The sequence below is a fragment of the Elephantulus edwardii genome, unplaced genomic scaffold, assembly GCF_000299155.1.
Source record: "Elephantulus edwardii isolate Elephantulus edwardi_28Jun2011 unplaced genomic scaffold, EleEdw1.0 scaffold00002, whole genome shotgun sequence".
NCBI classification, from domain to species: domain Eukaryota; kingdom Metazoa; phylum Chordata; class Mammalia; order Macroscelidea; family Macroscelididae; genus Elephantulus; species Elephantulus edwardii.
Window position 1 is genome coordinate 41,727,133 of NW_006399752.1, and position 22,914 is coordinate 41,750,046.

A 22,914-nucleotide genomic window follows, 5' to 3' on the forward strand; every position below is an offset into this window, starting at 1 on the left:
CCATCCATCCATCCATCCATCCATCCATTCATCCACCCACCCACCTTCCCATCCAACCATCCATCCACCCACCCATCCATCCATCCACCCACTCATCCATCCATCCATCCACCCACCCACCCACTCATCCATCCATCCATGCATCCACCCTCCCCGGGCATGCACCATGCCATTCAAGTACATGTCTGTGCTCAGCAGTCTGTCTCCCATCCACTCTACAAACACCAGGTAGAGAAGGCACACATCTAGCTTCGTCTGGGATCTCAGAATCGCTCCTACAGACTCTGGGCTGAACCGGGCAATCTCACACGCCTGAGTGGGTGGCGCGCACATCCAATGCCTACCTGCCAGCTGTGCCGCGTAGGCCCACAGGAAGGAGCACCGCTTCATGCATGCCTGGCACACCATCTCCTGGAAATCCCCACTCTCAGGGGGTGTGGCACCAAGATGCTGTCAAAACACAGAAAGCAGGCCATTCTACTGGTCATTTCCAAGTTGTTCCAAGGCCCATTATTTTATTTAAAAATATTGCAATACCCGATGTAAATTCCAGCTCACAGCGACCCTGCAGGCCAGAGGAGAACTGCCCCCTAGGGTTGCAAGACTGCCAGTCTCTCCTGAAGCACACTGCCACCCCTTCCTCCCGCAGAGCAGCTGCTGGGTGGCACCATGTGCTCTAAGCACTGTACCATCAGGGCTTCTTGCACAAAAACCTTTTCATTTGTAGCAGAGTGGTTAGGATACATAATAGAAGATCTAATTAAAAAGGGGGAAATCCTCTCACTTTTCATAAAAGCAAAGTTTATCGCAGCTTTGTTCACAATAGCAAGGAGCTGGAAACAACCTAAGTGCCCATCAACAAACAAATGGACAGAGAAGCTGTTGTATATTCAAACAATGGAACACTATGCTGCATTGAAAAACAAGGAACTCATGAAATATTATGCAAAATGGGTGACCCTGGAGGACCTTATGCTGAGTGAAATATCTCAGTCACAAAAGGACAAATATTGCATAGGGCCACTGTTGTAAAATGGGTCTGACATCGGGGTTGACGGAAGACAGAAATGGAGGGGAGGAATGATGTATATTGCATTGAAACAGATGAGGGAGAGAACTGTTTAGAAGGGACAAATGACTGGGTATTCTTGTCATTAGAGACGTTCAGAGCGAAGGCTGCACAGTGGAGTCGACGGGGTGGAGGGAGGGATTTCATAACAATGAAAGAGTTTTTCTTTCTTTTCAAGGAAAAGAGTGAATTGGAGGGAGAAGGAGTGGGCATGGAGAAAAGTGCAACAATGAATGACTGGAAACCCTAAGTCTCTGTACACTTCCATTACAATTAATTAAAAAAAGAAAAACAAATTTTTTAAACAAAGAAGGCAGAAGCCACTTTTCTCACCCTTCCGTGGAACCAGTCTTCACAGACCACGCACTGGATCATCTCGTCAGGAACCTAACACAGAAAAGCAAAGTGGGCTGTCGGCTCACGGCTGCACTGACTGCTGGGACATCGTAGTAACTGTGGCACGCAGTAAGGGCAGGTGTGAAACACTTCTCCACCAGCTCTGTGAGCCCTCTCTGCACACGAGCAGTCACAGTGATGGTGAGAAACAGACACAGAGGATCCGAGGGCCATGAAGCCTGTTCTCCATGAGCTGGCATTACATAAGCGTCACACCGAGACTAATTGCAAAGTACTTTCTCATCAGTTACCGAACGTCTCCCCGTTAACACTCTGTAAGTAGGCTATTCTCATTGTCCCGCTTTATACATAAACCAAGGTTCTGGGAGGAAAAATGATTTGACAACGGGGTATTTTTACCATATCATCTATTCTGCCAAAACAGAAAAAGGAATTCTAGAAAACTTTTCTTGATAATATGGATAGCACCAACTTCTTTTATTTGAATTAAGCAGTTAAATGCTAACCAAGGAAAAATGATCTTCGGAAAAATTTTTGGAAAAGCTTTGCTTTTATTTTGAGGATTTCACGGCTGATTAACATTCCAATGATGCTCTGTCCTTTTCCTATGGTCGTTTGTTGCCCTGGTTGATTTATTCATTCCTGTATATTCTTCTGTCTTGTGGCCCAACAGTATTATAAACAAAACTTTGCCTTAACCTTCCCGACACTCAGATTTAGTTTTATGCTTAACTCCAAGATGTTGTTATTGTATGTGCCATCGAGTCAACAATGACTCACAGTGACCTTATGAACGATAGCTCTGAACCCTGTCCTGTACTGAGCCAATCTCACTGTCGCCGACACACCTGCCCCCACTGCCAGTCACTGTGTCAATCTCTCTCATCCAGGGTCTTCCTCTTCTGCGCGGACCCTCCACCCTTCCAATCATGATGTCCTTCTCTTCCATGTAACTGGATTCACAAACTGCAGTTTCAGCTCAAATCTGGAAGCCAGGAGGAAGGCTGAATTCTCTAAATATAATTATCCTTTTGGATCAGGCACTCAAACAAACAAAACCCAGCTTAATCAAAACATGGGACAAGAGTGTGGAATAAAACTTCAGAATGGAGGTTATCACAACACCCAGTAAGCTGAAGGAAAAAGAAAATGCACAGTCTCACTCATCATCAGGGAAACAAAAATCAGATACTGGTATTTGCTTCTCAGACTTGCAGAGTATTAAAAGGCTAATCACACATGGGGGTAACGAGTGTGTTGGTGGAAGAAATACTACCACATCCTGTTACAGATTCAATCCTTTTGACTTTCTTATTTTGTTGTTGAGAACATTCACAACAAAACATGTACCCCTTCCACAGTTCCTGCATGCATAATCTAATGACGCTGAACATTCGAGTTGTGACACCCTCTCTCATTTTCTGAGTTTCTCATTAACATAAACTCACTACCTCTAAGCTTCCTAGCCAATCTTGTCAGTTATTGCTGCCAATTTGTTCCCAAACGCATAGGCTTGTGGATTTTTCAAAAAAAATGGACTTTTCCCCCCTTTCTTGTTGTGTATTGAGTTGGATCTGACTAGCACAGAAGGAGACTGCCTATCCTTCAGCAGAGCATCTGGTGGATTCGAACCATGTGCCTTCAGGATTGCAGTACAGCTTCTTGCCACAAGGCCACCAGAGCTCCTTACACATAGGTTTTTAAAAAGCAATACTGGTCAAAGTTGATCTTTTTTATCTTACTAGTTAGTTAAGCTTTTGTTTCATTTTAAGAAGATTTTGGCAGCTATTTTGGTTTAAGTGTGAAGATCAACTCAGCAATTGTTTCAGTTCCAGATGGTCACTGAGCCTTGGATGGCGGCTTGTAAGGTTTTACAACCCAGACGCTACACAAGAAACTAGGGTGGAACTCAAGCGTGCTATCGGGTCAGTAAACTAGTATGTCCTGAAATAATAACACCAAATCACCGAAGAACTAAGTCCCGTAAGATGGCTGATCTTAGGGCGGAAAAGAAGAAAAACGTACTATACAACTTTTTATAGGTGTACACCTTCCTGAAAGCAATTGTAACAATAGGCTGTGCAACCTTAACTTTAATCAACAGGATTTTATTTTTTTTTTTTTATCACTATTAATATTGCTTTGCCTCCTTTCCCACCTCTGGAAACACAAACTCAGATCCCTAAACATTTTCATTTTCTTGTCTTTTCACATAAAATGCTGTGTCATAAAGTTGACTCCAACTCAGTGACCCTCAGTACCACAGCCTGACACCACCCACACTTCTAAGGAGCTCTCGGGCTGCACTTAAGGAGGCCTCGGGGCAGTTCTCCTTTGGAGCTTATTTTGCTCAGCATGTCTTCAACTTCTCCCTATTCAGCAGCATGGACCACGGCTGGAGCAGGAGTACCTCATTGTATCCACCACATTTTGTTTAGCCATTCATTAACGGGCATTTAGGCTGTTTCCTTTTGGCTACTGTCAACACTGGTATACAAGCTTCTTTGAGCCTGTTTTCAAGTAATGTGGGTATTCCTTTAGGAATGAAATTTCTGGGTCACATTTTGTTCTCATTTTAATTTTTTGAGGAACCACTATAAAGCTTTCCACAAAAGCTGTCCTAGAAGGCATTCCATCAGAAAAGGTCATGGTTCCAAACTCCCTATGTTTTCTCCAGCATTAGTCATTTTCTGTTTGGGTTTTTTTTTCTCCCATCTTAGCTGTCTTAGGAAGTGAAATGACATTTCACAGTGGTTTTGACTTGCACCTCTCTGATGGCTGGTGACACAGCACCTTTTTTTTGTTATTTTTTTGTCGTTGTTGTCACAGTTTACTATAAGGTACTCATAAAATACATAATTTTCAAAGAATTCTCCCAGTAGATAGTGAGTTTTTGCAATCTTAGTAAATGTCTTGATGGATAACATTTTATGAGGGTCTATTTTGGTTAGTTTGTGTCTTTTGATGTTTGTGATTTTTATTACAGTAGATAATCCACTGTTGAGAGCTAAGACTGACAGAGCTGCCCTGCTTATTCTTCTAACTATGGTTGTACTGAATTTGCTTTTGAGTATAGTGATAGGCATGGATCCTGTTTCACCTTTGTGCAGGTGGAAATCCAATGTTCCTAGCACCATTTATCGAGGAGAGTCTTCTTAATACCCATGTCAAAAATCAGTTGACCATGTACGTGTTAGTTTATTTCAGGACTCTAAATTCTTTTAAACTGGCCTAGCTGTATGTTGTTTTACCAGTACCAGGATGTTTTGTTACTGTAGCTGTAAAGCAAAATTTCAAGATCAGGAGGTGTGAGCACTAAGGAGTTCTCTTGTTCAACACTGTGGAAAGAACTTTTCGGGGCCTCTTTGCTATATAAAGTTGAGGATCGGTTCTCCTATTGCTGTTGGACTTTTGATCAGGATTGTGCTCCATCTACAGACACTCTGGGTGGTACTGGCACAATAACAAACTTTTCAATCCCTGGATATAGAACATATTTCTATTTATTTGTCTTCTTCAATTCATTTCAGGAGTGTTTTATACTTTTCATGGTTTAATTCCTTTAAGTTTCTGGTTATATTTATTGGTAGCTATCTTACTCTCTTACATTAAAATTGCCTCATTTTCTGAAAGAGATTTCTCATTGATGCTCCCTAGAAACAAACTTATTTTTCAAAAATTTTACTACACTTTATGTATGGGTAATTTGACTTATTTACTGAGCGCCAACTAAATTCCAAGCTCTAGAGAAAGCAAGACAGACATGAAGTGTGTCTTCGGAGAGGTTATCACAGAAAACAGAATTTGTTCTGAGTAAATGTTAGTGTACATTTGTACACTATTTACTGATTTCACATTCTGGTTATCACAGAGAATAGAATTTGTTCTGAGTAACTGTTAGTGTACATCTGTACACTATCTACTGATTTCCTCTATAAGTAACCAGAATCCCTCCTTACTGAAGTTACTCTTTGGATTCTTACAAGGATAACTTTGAAACCCATATACTGAAAAGGTGAACACTGATTTGCCTACTTGCCTTCTATCTTCCAAAGAAATGTGACTCGCCAGAGTGTGGCAATTATCAAACACTATCATTAATATCACATGCAAGCAAGATTCTGCTGAAAATTATCCAAAAACTACTGGAACAGCACATCAACAGAGAACTGCCAGATGTGCAGGCTGGGTATAGAAGAGGTCATGGTACTAGGGATATTATAGCTAATGTTAGATGGATCTTGGCTGAAAACAGAGAGAGTACCAGAGGAATGTCTATCTGTGTTTCATTGACTATGCAAAGGCATCTGACTGTGTGGATCATAACAAACTGTGACTAACTATGAGAAGAATGGGTATCCTAGAACGTTTGATTGTGCTTATGTGAAATCTGTACTTTGACCAGGAGATAGTCATCAGTACAGGGTAAGGAAACACTGCATAGTTCAAAATCAGGAAGGGTATATGCCAGGGACATATCCTATCTCCATACCTTTACAATCAATATGGAGAACAGATCATTGGGAGGTTGGCTGTATGAGGAGGAATCAGGATTGGAGGAAGACTAACAACCTGCGTTATGCAGATGACACAACCCTGCTTGCTGAAAGTGAAGAGGACCTGAAGCACTTGCTGTAGAAAGTCAAGGACTACAGACCTCAATACAGATTGAAATTCAGTATCAAGAACCAACGTTTCTCACCACTGGGACAACTGGCAGCATCATGATAAATAGTGAAGAAATTGAGATTGTTAGCAGTTTTAGTTTGTTTGGCTCCACAATTAACAATCTCGGTACCAGCGGCCAGGAAATCAAAAGAAGAACTGCACTGGGAAACTCTGTTGTCAGGGGCCCCTCCAGAGTGCTGAAGAATAAGGATTTCAGCCGAGATAATGAAGTGTGCCTGATTCAAGCCATGGTCTTCACAATTACTTGCTATATGCATCATAAAGGTGGATAATGACTAAGAATGACAGAAGAAAAATTGATTATCTTTGAGTTGTGGTGCTAGAGAAGAGTATTGAATATTATCATGGACTACCCAGAAAACTGGCAAGTCTGTCCTGAAGAGGGTGAAATCAAGCTGCTCCTCAGAACCAATGATTTTAAAACTCCATCTCACATAATTTGGGCATGTCACCAGGAGTGACTAGTTTTTGGAGAAGGGCATCATGCTTGGAAGGGTGGAGGAAGATCCCGGATGAGATAGATTGACACAGTAACTGGGGGTAATAAGGAGATAGAGTGGCTCCGACTAGAGCAGGATTCAGAGTTACTGTGCACAGGGTCACTATGAGTCATAGTCAACTCAATGGCACGTAACAACAACTACAATTAGATTTATGCTAAAATAACAATGCCATTTCTCAATTTATCCAACTGCCTTCTGCTCCACAGCTCTGCTGGCCTAGTGGTAAGGAGCCGTGCTCCCTACCTGAAGGCGTGCAGCTCCAAAAAACAGTGGCTCGATGATAGAAAGATAGCTGATCTCTTCTCTTGGGGCTTACAGCCTCAGAAAACCGACTAGAGGATCAGCTATGGGTCGGTTCTGATTCAATGTGCATAACAACAACTACATCAAGTACTTTGTTTATGTTCTCAGGTCCCCGAAGCACATCCTCTGCAGTTCTGTCTTTGTCCAGTTGTGATTTTTTGGGGGCCACTCTGCTAGGTTTGGTTTCTCTTCATTGTTAGTCTTTGTTACTTTCCTCCTTACTAGACACCCAGTCAACCTTACTAGACACCCAGTCAATGTGGGTTTTCCTGTCTTCCTTTTCATGCAAGACATAATCAATCACACAGGTGATTCACCATAATACTTTCTTAAATGGCAGTTAAGCCTATCTCATTGAGTAAGTATCTCCAATTAGCATCTCCATGAGCTTTGCTACGCACTTCACATGTTCTCAGTAGCAATACTCTCTTCCTGAAAACCACATAAAGCAATGCTATCCAAAACTCAATGGTGATTAATTTTATAAAACATAATGCATGGGAATGATTATATGAAACACAAAGCGAATGAAGAATAGTGTGAAACACAATGTATACGAACTTTGTAAGCAAACCAATATAAAATTAAAAAAACCCAAAACCAAAATACTGATTTCACTAGGATTCCTATCTGAAGCGGGTACTGAAAGAGACTGATAAACAAAATGCATAATTCAGGAAAAGATGCCTCTAATGTTTTTGTCAACCAGTAAAACTACTGTACTCTTTTAAGATCAGAGTTATAACCATGTGGTGTGGAATGTTAATTGAAAATCAGCATGCTAGGTTAAAAGCTAATTCCATCACGTGTTGTAAGAGAGAACAACTCACCTCTCTAGCAGTTAAAACTAGCCTGGATTCAAAAAAAGGGATACATTTAGAATCCATTCACAATGCCCCAAAGCCCCGCTAACCAAGCCTAGATAAACCAAAAGACTGAGGAGTAACCAGAGATGAGAGTTCCCCTTTTTAAGGTGCCATTCTCTTACCTCATCTTCAGGATCAGGATAAGGTCTCTTGCAGATGCAATATAATCCAAAAAAATTGTCATTGTACTTATTGCATGAGTTCACCTTTGCTTTATCCTGAAAGATAACATCCATAATATAAGATGATCTAATTTTAACTATAAGCTCACACATTAAGAAATATACATATTTTAAAAGTATCCCCCCACCTCCCACCCCCACACGACGCTAGTCTTTAACTTTCAAAGTGTAAAAGGGGGGGGGAACCCCAACCCTATCAAATGGACCCTTTCCTCAGGATATGGGTAAAAGAGAAAATTTCTTTTTTATCTTTCTACTCCCTCTGCCTGCTTTCCCCTCCATGAGTCACTTGGGAAATCATCTTCAAATTCTTGCCTCTTTGAAGAAACGGGGTTAGAGTGTACCAGTTGGGTCCTCTTTACAAATCCTATCAGGACGATAGAGTTTAAAAAGAGTTTCTTCTCTCCTGTAGCCTCCCAGCTCTGAGGCATAGCTATTGTTAACAATCTGTGATGTGTTTATTTTTAGTTTTTTTTCAGTGCAGTTGGGGAAAATGTAATGAGGGGAGCGGAGAACAACACGAGACAACAGCTATCATTCATTAACAACCCAGTAAACAGAAATTAACCCAAGGGATCTTCTTTACGCCTTAAAGGCTGGCAAGGAAATTGTCTAAAACCTTTAAAGGAGGAAAAAAGCATGAGCTTTAGTAATTATGATTGAACAATGTGACATCTCTTGATTTCCCTTTCACTGCTGTTGTTCTATTAAAAGTTACTGTAGAAGCATTTTTTTAACTAAAAATCAGTGAAAAACTCTGTGTGAATATAGCCCACATCATAGTAACCAGGCTTTAGATATTCCAGTTTTTAAAAAGTCATAATCTGTGCTTTAAAAGCCTCAGAACATAAAACACAACCAAATCCTTCACATTTATTACAATCTAAATGGTAAGCCTTAAATAGGTTATACAGTTTCCCAACAAGGTAAAAAAAGAAAACACAGCCCACTACTGACTTGACCATTTGCAAAGAATAAGTTCCTTTAGAGAAACCCCTGTTTCCCCACTCTGGCAGATACCATCAACTTCAGCTCCTCTCCTACACGCTGGCTTGGTACCGGGCTTACTTACAGGAAATAATTTGCATTCCAGATTTTTAAACTTGCTGTTTCCACAATCACAACGAAAATTTCTGAAACAAAGGAGGAGGAGTCAATTTCATTTTAATCTTAACTCTAACAGTTTACCCTTGACGCTCAAAGCATAGCCGACTCCATTCCCTTATCTAAATGTGGCCTTGGTGGCTGTCCAGATATCCAATTCAGAACTTCCCCAAGCACATTAACAGCAAAGGGGATTTTATGTTCTGGAAATTAGCACGCAGGAGGGCACCTCAGTATATATCGACCTATGTGTTAACATGTATATGTATGTTTGCGAGAGGATGGTAGAGGAAGCTGCCTGGAAAAGCCACCCTCTTCAATTCTATTACATAAAATAATATGCATTTCACTGGCACACAATTACTTTTTTTTTTATTTTTTGTGAAAGTTTACAAAGCACATTAATTTTTCATGCAATCATTTATGGACTTTTTGCTTTGTAACATTAATTACCATTGACTAATGTGGTCAATTTATTACAATGTGTAATCAATCCTTTATAACACACACCTACTTCTAATACGCAAACAAGATCAAGCAGGGAGGGGGGAAGGAGAGCTGGGAGAACAGCCTTCAGGAGCCGTTCTGACTAGCTTCACCTTTTTGTATAGAGTTCAAACAGTTTATGGTTCCCATGGCATTCATAACTGCAGGCCAGGCAAATTCCTGCGGGTTCTTCTCCCTCTGGGGTGCAGGTACTGCAGGCATACAGCGCTTGTCTCTTTACCGAGCCCTAAAAGTCCCAAAATGGAAGCAGAGAGAGAGAATGAAGGAAAATATTACATGGTTACAAAGATCTGAGAAATGAAACCGGCTTATCTATACACTGAAGATGGTTCTGTAAAAACCTACCCAGACGATTATCACAGTTTATTCAAGAGAGGACCAAAGCAGCGCTGCTCGCTCATACCGACATCTACACACAAACTCAGGGGCACTAACTTTCATACATTTTTTTCTCAAAGTGTTAAGGTTTAAGCTTTCGGTCATCTGTGAAAAGTTGGTCTGGTTACTGATTTAACACCTGAAAATGAGGAAGAATGTGTGCAGAGTTACGCAGGCAACATTACACTTTTAACTGTGGAAAATACTTTTGTTTCTACCACAGAAGAAAGCAACACATCCTTAAGGGTGTAGGCTCAAGCACCTGGAGACACAGTGTGAGGTCTGCAAATGCTTCAGCACAAAAGAAAAATTCTATCATCTAGAGAGGAAGAGATAAAGCAATAATGAAAACACTTAAGAGGTATACCCACTCCTATTGATTCTGACCTAGGTAACAACTCTACAGGGGGGAGCAGAACCTATACAGTTCCCCAACTGCATACTATGGAAGTAAATTACCATATCTTTCTCTTGTGAAGTGGCTGGACAGTTTGAACCACCAACCTTTTAAGTAGCAGTCAAGCACTTAACCACAGCACCACTAGGGTTTCTAAAACCAAACCAAACACACTAGATACATAGGGAGCCTGTGGAAAAAAAGCAGAAATGTCCCACAGCGCTGCCCAATCTGCACACCTTACGGAAGACTGCAATTGCGCCCACAGGCAGAGGGCTGGTGAGTTTGATCTACCATCCTTTCTTTCAGTAGGCAGGCACACATTTTAACCACAGTGGGGGTTCCACTTAAGGAGTAACAGGTGGCCATACTATTTTAATCTTACCTGCAAATTAAAAAGCTTTCAAAATAAAAAACTGAAGAGAAAATAGGTAAGTCGTATATGCTTTTAGAAATCATGGAAATGGTTATTCTCTTCTAGGGAGAAGGGAGATACAGAGAAGATGCGGAGGAAGGATTCGGGGTGTCAGTAACGTTCTATTTCCTGATCTGAGTGGTGTGTATATGGGTGTGCTCCCTTCTCCCCCCAGCCATACACATGATTTTTCTACAAGATACCATTCTATAATAACACAATAAAAAGAAAATTCTAATTAGGTCCTTTTTATAAAGCTGACTGCATTTCAAAAATAGCGTAGAGAGCCGTGGAACTGACAATCTTTTTGTAAAAAAGGACTGTGGGGCAGAAAGCTATTTCAGTGCAGACCAAAGGCTTCAAACAGCAGTCCAACCACTTTACGATGCAAATTCAACTGGGTCAACAATGACAAGTATTATGATCTCGGTGCACACCACATAATGATAGCAACTCCCTCTTTTCATCCCCATGTTTCACAGAAGCCTCCTGTCTAGGTAACCTTCCTCCAACATACTCTCACTCTTTGCGTCCTCCTCCCACCCACCCTTCTCCTTTCTCTACCTAGAAATACAGAATGAGTCATCAAACACAACATTACACTCCCTCAAGCCCTCAGTCACAACGTCTTCCAAACGCCAAGCTTCCTCTTCAATTAGTTCCTCTCCTTTTCCCCTCTCTCGTGTCACCTGATGTTCTGGTCCCAGTCTATTTCCAGGGTTGCTGACCCCATGCAGACATGTCATTATGCTTCGCTTCACTTCAGTTAACCCCACCCAGGGAGACTTTCAAATCTACAACTTTATAAACTCTGCTCTGATTCCGCTAACAAATATCTAATGGGTTTTTTTTTAATTTTTTTTATTATTTTGCGTGTGTGTGTGTGTGTGTGGTGTGTGTGTGTGTGTGTGTGTACCATCAAATCGGATCTGACTGGTACAGGAGGAGATTGTCCCTCCTTTCCCGGCAGAGCATCTGGTGGATTTGAACCATGCAGTGGAGCAGTGGATTGCAGTGCAGCTTCTTGCCACTAGGCCACCATGCAGTGGATTGCAGTGCAGCTTCTTGCCACTAGGCCACCAGAACTCCCCTTATCTAATGGTTTTTGATGAAAGCTTCTGTAGAAAACGCCCACTCGGAAGGGGAACGTGTAGGTTAAAAGGTTTCAAATCCTCAGGAACTCCAGACATTCTGGGGGTCACAGAGGCTGAATGAATCCCTAAAACTACTGCTCTGAGGTGATCTTCTAAGCTTAAACCAAAAATACTCCAAAGTATGTTGTACTGTTGTTCCGAACCATGAAGTGCGAATCGACTCATAGCTGACCCGCTAGTGGGCTTTCAGAAGCAGTAAAATGCATAGGAGGAAAGAGACCATCTTTCTCTTGCAGAAGAGCTGGTGGATTTGAACCACACCACCAGAGCTCCCTCCAAACGGCACTTCAGCTGAACTAGCAAAGAATGTCTGCCTTGAACATTATGGTCAATGTAATGGGTCAACAGTGAGTGGAATGACTGCACAGGAAACTCAGGAGGCAGTGAAGTCTATCTTGATGGAGGAGGAACAAGTCAGAGAACAAGTAGACTGCACAGCTCAAAGAACAGAAGCAATGTCACGGAACTGTACACACAGAAACGGTTGAATTGGTATATGTGTTTCGCTGTGTATATTCTAAAAACAAAACCACCAAGCAGGTTTAAAAAAAAAAAACAAAAACATTTTAAATTTGGTTTACACCTATTTGGTTCAGTCCTTGGGAAAAGCGGGCCAGTCCATGGAAAAAGACATCATGATGGGAAAAGAGGATGGTCAGCCCCTCACGGGAGATGGACTGACACAGAGTAACAATGGGCACGTCGGAGATCTTAAGGGCAGCACAGGACAGGGCATCTGGTGCTCATCTGCTGGTCACTGAGTCGTACTCAACTCGACGGCACCAACAACAATCGTTCTGCTCCCAGTAAATCCCCACAAGACGGGAGTTTAGGAACTAAGACGTCTGGATTTGAGGGGTCACGGGATGGTCCCCCGAGAAGCCGCCACCAAGAAAACCCTGGGGGATGGACTCGACAGCCGCTGCAGGGTTAAGCCTGGATAATCCTGCACGCTGGACAGAGGACTGAGGGAGGAAGGCTGGACACAAGCTGGGAGCACAAGCTGGACGAAGGGTCAAGAGGGGATGCAAGGGTAGCTGGATCTGGAAGGAGGAAGACGAACAGCGGTCCCAGGCCAGCCTGGGGTGGGGGAGACGATCGAGGCGGCGGGAACTGGGATCTGGCCGGGAGGGGAGTCGAGGCCCCGGGCGCGCGCCCACCTGCGAGTAAGAACACTTCTCGGAGTCGCTGCCGCCCAGCACTGCGCACGCCTCATTCTCCAGCTCCTCGTCTTCCTCCAGCACATCCACCAACGACACCACGGGCTCCAGCTCTGACTGCCGCTCAGCAGAGTCCTCCGCCCCGGCCATCCTCAACTGTCACCCGACTTGCGGCTCAGGACGAAGGAGGCGGGAAAAGCGGCCGCGGAGGGCGTACCCGGAGGAGGCGGGGCCCGAGTGCCGGGAACCAATCGCTCACGGAAAGCGCGCCGGAAGGGGCGGGGACACGCCTCACAAACGGATGTCACGCCTGTCTCTTGGGCGGCCAGCCTCGCCGTGCGCCGACTTCCGCTTCCGGTGGGCAGGTTCCTGTGGCGCGCGCTTGAAGCTGAGCGGTCGCCATGGAGCTAGTGGCCGAGTACATCGGGCGGGATGGGCAGCGGCAGCAGCTGCGGGTGTCGTGTGAGGCACCGGCGGGTGCTGACCCTTTGCAGGGCTTGTTGTCGGGTGTGGCTCAGATGAGAGAGAGAGTGGTCGAGCTCCTCGGCCCTCTGGTTTCGGGGGACGCGCAGGACCCGGCGGCTGCGGGCCAGGACCTGAATGGTGAGTTCCGAGCTGCCGTGAGGGAGGGCGGAGACGCCCGGGGAGAATCTGTGTGTGGAGGGGCGGGCGTGGGGCAGGGGAGCCTGCCTTCGGTGGAAGACGGTTTCCCGATGGGAATGGTGGGCGCAGTGTGTTCCCGGGACATTGTTACTGCAGCCTTTCCACAGCCCTGTTCCTTCTCGTTGGTCCGCACTCCAGGTGCTGACCGCATACAGTGTCCGGCCCCGTCCCGAGCTCGGGAGGACGAATCGGGAACGGGATGCCCTCGTCCAACTCCCAGCCAAACCCTTAAAGAGTGTAAACTCAGTGTCCCCTAAAACTGCGCACCTCGAGCAGCTTCAGAGAGGGAGTGACTGCTTGTGAGCTGGGCATTGATGATGAAAAGGAGTTAAATCAGGTGTAGAGTGCAGCTACCAAAGATTGGAACCTTAGTAACGAAGCCCATGGGGTCGCCGGGTGGTCTTCTCGTTGACCCTTAACAACTAACTCCCATTCTTTTTTTTTTTTTCTCTTGCATCCCAGCATTGGGAATTACGAAGTAAAAAATATGCGGGTTTTTTTTTTAAGTAGCATTGCGTTTATTACAAATATTTAGTATTGGCTTCCCATATTTCCCCCCTTTTTATCATAATTATGTTATCTAAATGAGCATAAATATGCAGTTTTTACTGCATTAACTTGAAAAACATTTTATCTGGAATGCAAAATCAGATTTTGATCTAAAAAAAAAATCTAAGGTATGCCGTGGTCTTTGCAATCACTTATTATGCATGAGAGAGCTGGACAGTGACTAAGGAGGGTAGAAGGAGAATTGATACCTTTGAGCTCTGGTGCTGGAGAAGAGTATTGAATATACCATGGACTGCTAGGAGAACAAACAGATTCATCCTGGAGAGGGTTAAACCAGGCTGTTCCCTGGAGGCAAGGATTTTGAGGTTTTGTCCGACGTACTTTGGACATGTAAGGAGGACCAGTCCTTGGAGAGGGACATCATGCTTGGAAGGATGGAGGCACAGCACAGGAGAGGAAGACCCTGGATGAGATGGATTGATTCAGTGACTGGGGTAATGGGGGTGAGGCTGGCCTAGGAAAGAGCAGGGTTTAGGGCTGTTGTTCATAGGGTCACTATGAGTTGCAGGCCACTCGAGGGCACATAGCAACAACAACAAAAACTAAGTGGTGGAGTCAAGGGTTTGTCTTCTACATGAACAGTATTTTCCACCCTGGTTCTGCCGTGGTGGTTCTGGATAACGTGGAGAAGTCTATTCAGAATGTGCTACCAGAGTTAGCAAGAAGAGATTGTTTCCAGCAATCTGTTAATTGGCCATTGCCACATATATTGAGAATGACGCCCTGTTTCTTGGCTGGAATCTGCTTAAAATGTTATAAGGGCAAAAGTTGGTAACCAGTTTGTAATACCTTTGTATAGAAGGACAAGCTTTTATTTAAAAGCATATCTGGGAGATACTGTGGGTCCCAGAACACTACGATAAAGCAAGACTTACTGATTTTTTTTTGTTTGTTTATACCAATATGTAGTCTATTAAGTATGCATAAGTATTAAGTCTATTAAGTATAGCATAATGAAAAACGTTTGAAATAGTTTATGAATTGCCAGGATGTGACTCAGAGACCCATGAGCACATGCTTTTGAAAAAAGTGCCAATAAAACTTGATGAACACAGTTGCCACAGACTATCAATTTGTAAAAAAAGGGAACAAAACCAAAAACCTCAGCGTCTGTGTTTGAAATCTTCCTAAAGTAATAAAACTCACCTGTGAAAAGATCCTCACCATCTTTGGCTATGATCATGCCTGAAGAAAATGCAAATCGAACCTCCAGTGCTTAATACTGTTGGATGAAAACCATGATGAGCATATTTATATTTAATGCTACAGAACTGTACAGGTGAAGTTATTGAAATGGCAAATGTTTTGTTTCTGAAAGATTTACCACAGTTTTAAGAAGAAAATAAGCTCATCTCAACACCCACAAGGATAGCTATAGTAAAAAAAGATGATTATAGGTAGAATTGGTGGCCATTTATTGAAATTGCTATCATTAAGTTGCACAAATCTAAAAAGGTGAATGGCAAAAGTTGTGTGTTAATTATATGTTTGGATATTTTAAAAGGAGCTGTTGGGGTTGCTGATGTGAAACCAAACACTTCATGGCTTTTGGTTTCATGGACATCCCAGCTACGTGGTCTCATAATCCACTTAGTGTACCCTTCTGCCTCCTGTGCCACAAGACCACACCTGAACGATACCCTATTGTCCTCACAGTATATTTTGATCAAAGATATCTGTAGAACAATTCTAACTTGACTACAATGAAAATGCAGAATAGAGTATTAAGTATTCTGGGACTCTAGACATTATGGAACTTAGAAAGTAAATGAACCCCTGAAACTGTTGGACTGAGAACCTCTTTAAACCTTAAACCAGAAATATCCCCGGAAATCATCTTAAAATCAGTGTTGTTTACTAGCATCAAGTCAGTACTTAGGGACCCAGCATCCAGCACTGCTTGTCCAACCTGTGCCAGCCTTACAGTTGAGCCCATTATTGTAGCTACTGCATTATTTCATCTCATTGAAGGGCTTCCTCTTTTTAGCTGACTTTCTGCTCTACCCAGCATAAAGCCCTCCAGAGATAAACCCCATGTAATCACGTGACCAAAGAGTGTGGGGTTGAGTCTTGTCATTCCTTCAGGGATCATTCAGACTGCACATCCATGTCTGATTTGTACATTCTTTAGTCCATAGTATATTCAGTATTTTATGCTAACAGCACAGTTCTGTGGCATCAATTCTTCCCTCTATTTATTGCTTAACGTTGCTATTCATATGAAATAATTGAAAATATTGTGCGGTGAGTGCACCTTAAATCCTCAAATTGACATCTTGTTTATTTATACTTTAAAGAAGTCCATTACAGCAGATTAGCCTAGTTCAAAAAATAGTTTAGTGAAACTAGTAAAAAGGGGAGGAGGATCTGCTCTTTAAGAACTATATGTGGTAGGATCAAATTCACCACAGCAACTAGAAAATTTAGCTTGGACTCTTAAGGGCAACGAACAAGGGAGGGACAGCTCAGAAATGGAGGATGGGGTGATTGACGAACTTGAAGAATGTAATTGGTGTCATTGTATGCATAGAAACTTAAATTGGCATGCATTTTCATCTGTATATTGTCGAGAATAGTAAAATTAGCTAAAAAAGGTAATACTAGAATGTGGGAAAATTGGAACCTTAATAAATTACTGGTGGGAATGTTAAATGCTGCTGTGGAAAACAGTTCCACTTTCCTATAAAAAGTTAACCAGAATTACCATAAGACTGAAACTCATTTCATTTGAGTCAAAACTGACTCATATCTGGCCCTCTAGTGAGTTTTCAGTGGCTCAGAATCACGCCGTAGAAGATTGCCCGTTTTTCTTCCAAGGGACTGCTGATTGACTCAAGCTGCCAGAGAGGCACTCACTGCCTTTAGATTACCAGTGCAGTTCCCTATGATCTACGCCACCACATAGGGTGTAAAGTTACCATATGATCCAGCCTCTCATAGGTCTTAGAGAAATGAAAACATACTGCATAGAAACTTGTACACAGATGTTCATAGCAGCATTGTTTGTAATAGACAAAAATTGAAAACACCACAAATGTCTTTCAGTAATGAATGGGTATAGCCATACAGTGAAATAAATGTTAAGCAACAAAAATAGAAATGAAATACCAATGCATGCTGCAACACAGATGAACCTTGATGCTAAATGGAAAAAGCCAGGCATGAAAGGCCCGTATTATATGGTTCCTTTTATATGAAAAGTCCAGAATAAATTCATAAAGACAGAATATGGATTAGTGTTTGCATGGGGTGTTTGGGGAATAATGAGAAATGGCTGATAATTAATACAGAATTTCTTTTTGAGGTGACGAAAATGTGCCAGAATTAGATAGTAATGATGATGGTACAACCTTGTGAGTATACTAAAACCACTTTCAGAGGGTGAGTGTTGTGATATTTTCATTATCCCCCTCCCCCTCCCAAAAAGAAAGGTGATAGAAAAGAGTTTTTGGATTCTACATCAACGTTTCTAAAGTTTTCTTAATCATGCATATTTTTACTTTGATATACATAGTCTTATTAATCTCAAAACTGAAATGTTCTCTATCAGCCATTTTAATCTGTTTCCTTTGAACTGTTGAATATATTGTCATAGAGCAAATATTTATTTTAAAAGGTGATGACGAAGATGATGCAGAAGATGAACGTAACATTGATAACAGAACTAACTCTGATGGACCACCTGCAAAACGACCAAGATCACTGTCTTAGCAATAGCTTTTATGAAACTTTAACTCAAAGACTGCTGCTGTCCAAATTACCATCCAGACACTTCAGGAATACCTGTGTTTTAACTTGGAAAAGCATTTGATTTTGTTCTCCATGACACAATTCTTTCAAAGAAAAGACTTTTTCTCTTTACAGCAAAAAGAAATAGTGTTTAAAAAGGAATCTGTTTCTTGAATAAGAAATTTCAAATAATAGAAATAAAATAGAACCATTGAATTAAATTGTGTATGATTTTTATCTTTTAACTCCTTTTTCTATTTTAAAAAGCACATAGTGTTTCAAAAACTAATGTGAGCAAGTGATGAAAATGGGATATTTACACATAGAAGGAAATTTAAGGAATAGAGAGATAGTTTGAATGAAATCTATTGACTATGGCTTAGATAATTTATTTTCTTCTTGTAGTCTTAATTGTTTTTACAAATTCATTCTTATTAAAAAGATAAGTTCCCATTGTGGGAGTGTTCCTTTTATATTTGTAGAATTAAAGCATTTCGGTTTACTATGCATCTTTCCTGGTTAGTTTAGATAGATGAAAGACATGGTTTCAAAGAAATTGAGTAGCTTATACGTAATGAGATACACGGACTCATAGAATTTTTTAGTTGGACGTAAACCTTATAGTTCATATGAATCTGTTTTTGCCTTGAGTTACATATATTGCCTTTTGTCAATTTTGAAATAATTGAGACGTAATTAGGCTTATATCTTGTTTGATTATATCTGATACTGGGACTTCAACTTAGTCATTGATTTTAACAGTCTTTTTGGTCTTTATTCAGCCTTTAAAGAAAAGCTTGCCTGTATAGAATTAAATATTAGATCATAATTTTAAATAATAGCAGAACTTTGCTCTGTGACCATTCCCTTTGCTTCTTTGTACAGTGTGTACAGTTACCCACTGCTGTTGAGTCAGTTGACTTCCCTTGGGTTTCCAGGACTATAAATCTCTATGGGAGAAGATTGACCATCTTCCTTCCTCAGCGCTGTGGTAGATTTCAGTTAGCAGTGTAACTTACACCCTACCATGCCATCTCAGCTCCTAAATATGGAATGTAATTTCTTGAATTCTGTAATAAGATGCAAGGATTAGTCATCCTGTAAATCTAACTCTTTTTCTAAAAAAGGAGTTGCGAGTTCCATCAAATCTGATCTGACTGGTACAGGAGGAGATTGCCCCTCCTTCTCCAGTAGAGCATCTGGTGGATTTGAACCATGTACGTCTGAGATTTCAGTGCAGCTTCTTGCCACTACTTCACCAGAGTAAACCTAATTCTTAACTCAAAAAGCGTTCTGTGTGTGTATGTATCATTATAAATTCTAGATCATATTGAGAATAGTGGGAATTCCAGAATACTTGTGTTCCTCTGAAATCTATACATAGACCAAGACGCATTTGTCCAGACAGAACAAGGGGTTACTGGACGGTTTAAAATGAGGAAAGATGTGCATCGAGTTTGCATCCTTGTACCATTCTTACCTGTCTGTAAGCTTCATAAATTTGAAAATTGGAATCTATTAGAATGTGGTATCAGGATTGAATTAGGATTCATCAGCATCCTACAATACATAGATTAATACAACCTTGAAGCACTTAATTGATGAAGTTTTGAAACTGTGCTTCTTAGGTGGATTACACTTCAGCAAAAAGCAGAAATCCTCATAACTGGACCAATAGGCAGCATTATGATAAATGTAAAAAAGATTGAAATTGTCAAGGATTTAATTTTAAGTTAGATCCACAGTTAAAACCCATTGAAGAAGTAGTTAAATTTCATATTACAGTCAGAAAATCTGCTGTCAAGGACCTCTTTAAAGTACTAAAGAGCAAGCATGCCACTAAGATGGGTCTGATCCAAGCCAGGGGATTTTCATTTGTTTCTTATATATATGAAAGTTAGACAGTGAATTAAGTAGACCACAGAATTGCCTCTAAATTGTAGTGTTGATGAAGAAAATTGAAAATACTATGGTTTCCACAAGAACAGAAGAGTTTGCATGGTCTACTGGATAAGGAGTTGCACTGCCAAGCCAAAGGTACTCTGACTTCACTAGCTGGTCAAAAAAGGGGCAGTCTCTTCCGGTGCAATTTACAGCGCTGAAGACCTGTTGGAGGGTCAGCCATGAGATGGTTCTGACTCAAAGGCACATAACAGCAACCACAAGAACAAACAAATCACTCTTAGAAGAGATGTACCCATAGTGCTGCTTAGAGATGAGATGGGGAGACCTCATCTCATCTGATAAGGAAGGGTCAGTTAGTGATGAAGGATGTCATGCTTGGAGAAGTGAGGAGAGTGTGTAAAAAGGGAAGATCCTTAAGTGGATGGATTGACACAGTAACTGCAACAGTAAAGCAGAGCGTAGATTTAAGATGGTACGAGTTCAGGTGGAGGTTTGTTCTTTTATGCATATTATTACTATGAATCAGAGCCAACTTGGTGGCACCTGAGACTACAGCCTTCAATATAGAGTACATCTTGGCATCAAGAAGACAAAAGTCTTCACCACTGGGCTGATAGGTAACATCATAATACATGGAGAAAAGTTTGAAATTGCCAACAGCTTCATCTTACTTGGGTCCATAATCAGCAGCAGAAAGAAACTAGAGACACAAAAAATTCTGTACAAACAAAACTACAGATCATTTCTGCGAGACACAATGAAAGACCTAAATGAAAAAATGCATCCTGTTTGTGGATAGGAAGACTCAATATTGTAAAAATTACAACCCTACGAAAAGCAGTCTGTATGTTCCACGCAATCCGATACAGATACCAAATTCATTTTTAAAGAAGATTGAAAGGGAAATTGTCAAGTTTATTTGGGGAGGAAAAAGACCCTACTATAAGCAAAGCACTTCTGAAAAACGAAAATGAAGTGGGAGGCATAGCACTCCCTGACCTCAAAATCTACAACAACAGCGGTAATAGCCAAAACATCATGGTACTGATACAATGACAGGCACATGGACCAGTGGAACAGAATTGAGAACCCAGAAATGGACCCATCTATCTATGGTCATCTGATATTTGACAAGGAAATAAAACCTATCAAATGGAGAACGACAACCTCTTCAAATGGTGCTGGGAAAAGTAGACTACTTCCTGCAGAAACAGGATCCACATTTCACAGCATACACAAAAAGCAATTTGAGACGGATTAGAGACCTGGAATGAAAGCCCAAAACCATAATGTTCATCAGAGACAAGGCCTAGTCTATGGTATAGAGTACCAAATATAGCCAGAAATAATATGGAAAGGATAAAATTTTTATTTATTTATTTTTTAGATTTTTGTGTGCATGTACCGTCAAATCAGATCTGACTGGTACAGGAGGAGATTGTCTCTCCTTCCCAGGCAGAGCATCTGGTGGGTTTGAACCGTGCGCCTCTGGGATTGTAGTTACAGTTCCTTGCCACTAGGCCACCAGAGCTCCCCTGGAAAGGATAAAATTGATGAATGGGACCTTCTAAAAATTAAATCCTTTGTGCATCAAAAACTTTTTTCAGCAGAGTAAAAAAAAAAAAAAAACAACCAACCAAAACACAAAACCCTATTAACTGGGAAAAAACATTTGGCAATACCATTTCAGACAAGAGTCTCATATATCAACAGTTTAGAATCCTATAGGGCCTCCACAAGAAAAAGACTGGTAACACAATTATGAAATGGGGAAAAGATACGGAAAGAATTTTCACAGAGGAAAATATTCAGATGGCCAACACACACATGAAGAAATGCCCCAAATCACTGGCAATAAGAGAGATCATCTCACTCCAGTAGCAGTGCCAAAGTTTAATAGAATATCAGGTAATAAATGTTGGAGAGGATGTGGTGAGATAGGAACTCCTAGGCACTGTTGGTAGGATTGTAAAATGGTACAACCACTCTGGAAGGCAGTTTGGCATTTTCTCAGAAAGCTGAACATAGAAATGCCCTATGACGCAGGTATTCTAATGCTTGGAACATACCCCGAGAAAATGAAAACTGAAGCACAAACAGACACTTGTACACCAATGTTTATAGTAGCCTTATTCACCATTGCAAGAATATGGAAACAGCCCAAATGTCCAACGACAGTAGAATGGATTGAGAAACTAGTACATTCACACAACACACAGGAGCAACAATTTTGTAAATCACTGCCTAACTTGGGAGAGACTGGAGAGCATTATGCTAAGTGAACTTAGTCCTATAAGGACAAATACTGTATAAGACCACTATGATAGAATGAGGGTCCAAGGGGGAGAAGGCTGGGACCAGAGGGTTGAGAATGGGCTTGGAGTGGGGAGTTAATTATAGAATCACACAATTTGGTGGCAGGAGTGAAGAAAATGGGAAAGATCCAGTGTGAAAAACAATGTATACGAACTTTATAAATAGACCAATATAAAATTAAAATTTTAAAAAATAATTAAATGGTATTTGAATAGTCCCTGACCCATAGTAAGCACTATATAAGTATCATCGTTTTTCTACTTTCCAAGATAATTACTAACTTCCAAATAAATAGTATCTTGTGAGAAGGGGAAGAGAGAAATTTAAAAAAATATATAATTGAGAAGGAATAAGGATGTCAATTTGAAGACTAAGGTGCACCTGATTCAGGTCATGTTCTTTTTCAGTCAGTAGCTGGGCATCTGAGAGCTGGACAATTGTTTTGGGTTTTGTTTTTTTTTCCCTATATTTTATTAATTTTCATAAACATTTACAGAGATTTTGGGTTTCCATTCGCTCATTGTTGCACTATTCTCTCTACCCTCCTCCCAGTTTGTTCTTCTCCAAATGCCACAGTGCTTGTCAAAGCCAGTTCTGATTAATCTTCTTTGTCAGTGTGTCCTTTGCCATTCCCTATCACTCCTCCC

General features: G+C 41.3%; 2 protein-coding genes across 2 annotated transcripts in view; one reads left to right on the forward strand and one right to left on the reverse strand.

Moving 5' to 3' along the window:
- UBR7 (ubiquitin protein ligase E3 component n-recognin 7 (putative)) overlaps positions 1-13,234 on the reverse strand; it is a 22,502-nt gene extending 9,268 nt beyond the window's left edge. The window contains exons 1-6 of the mRNA XM_006879104.1: positions 13,085-13,234; positions 9,673-9,806; positions 9,042-9,102; positions 7,910-8,005; positions 1,403-1,456; positions 345-450 (exon numbers count right to left, since the gene is read on the reverse strand). Coding sequence (XP_006879166.1) covers positions 345-450; positions 1,403-1,456; positions 7,910-8,005; positions 9,042-9,102; positions 9,673-9,806; positions 13,085-13,234 — 601 coding nt within the window. The remainder of the gene's footprint in view (positions 1-344; positions 451-1,402; positions 1,457-7,909; positions 8,006-9,041; positions 9,103-9,672; positions 9,807-13,084) is intronic.
- Positions 13,235-13,485: 251 nt separating this feature from the next.
- LOC102843711 (chromosome unknown open reading frame, human C14orf142) lies at positions 13,486-18,028 on the forward strand. Its single transcript, XM_006879206.1, has 2 exons — positions 13,486-13,687; positions 17,934-18,028. The coding sequence occupies exons 1-2, from the start codon at positions 13,486-13,488 to the stop codon at positions 18,026-18,028; spliced, it is 297 nt and encodes a 98-aa protein (XP_006879268.1).
- Positions 18,029-22,914: the final 4,886 nt, after the last annotated feature.

Coding starts and splice junctions, on each gene's coding strand:
- LOC102843711 (XM_006879206.1), top strand. CDS start 13,486: ATGGAGCTAGTGGCCGAGTACATCGGGCGGGATGGGCAGCGGCAGCAG. Junction 13,688..17,933: donor TGCGGGCCAGGACCTGAATG/GTGAGTTCCGAG, acceptor TTATTTTAAAAG/GTGATGACGAAGATGATGCA.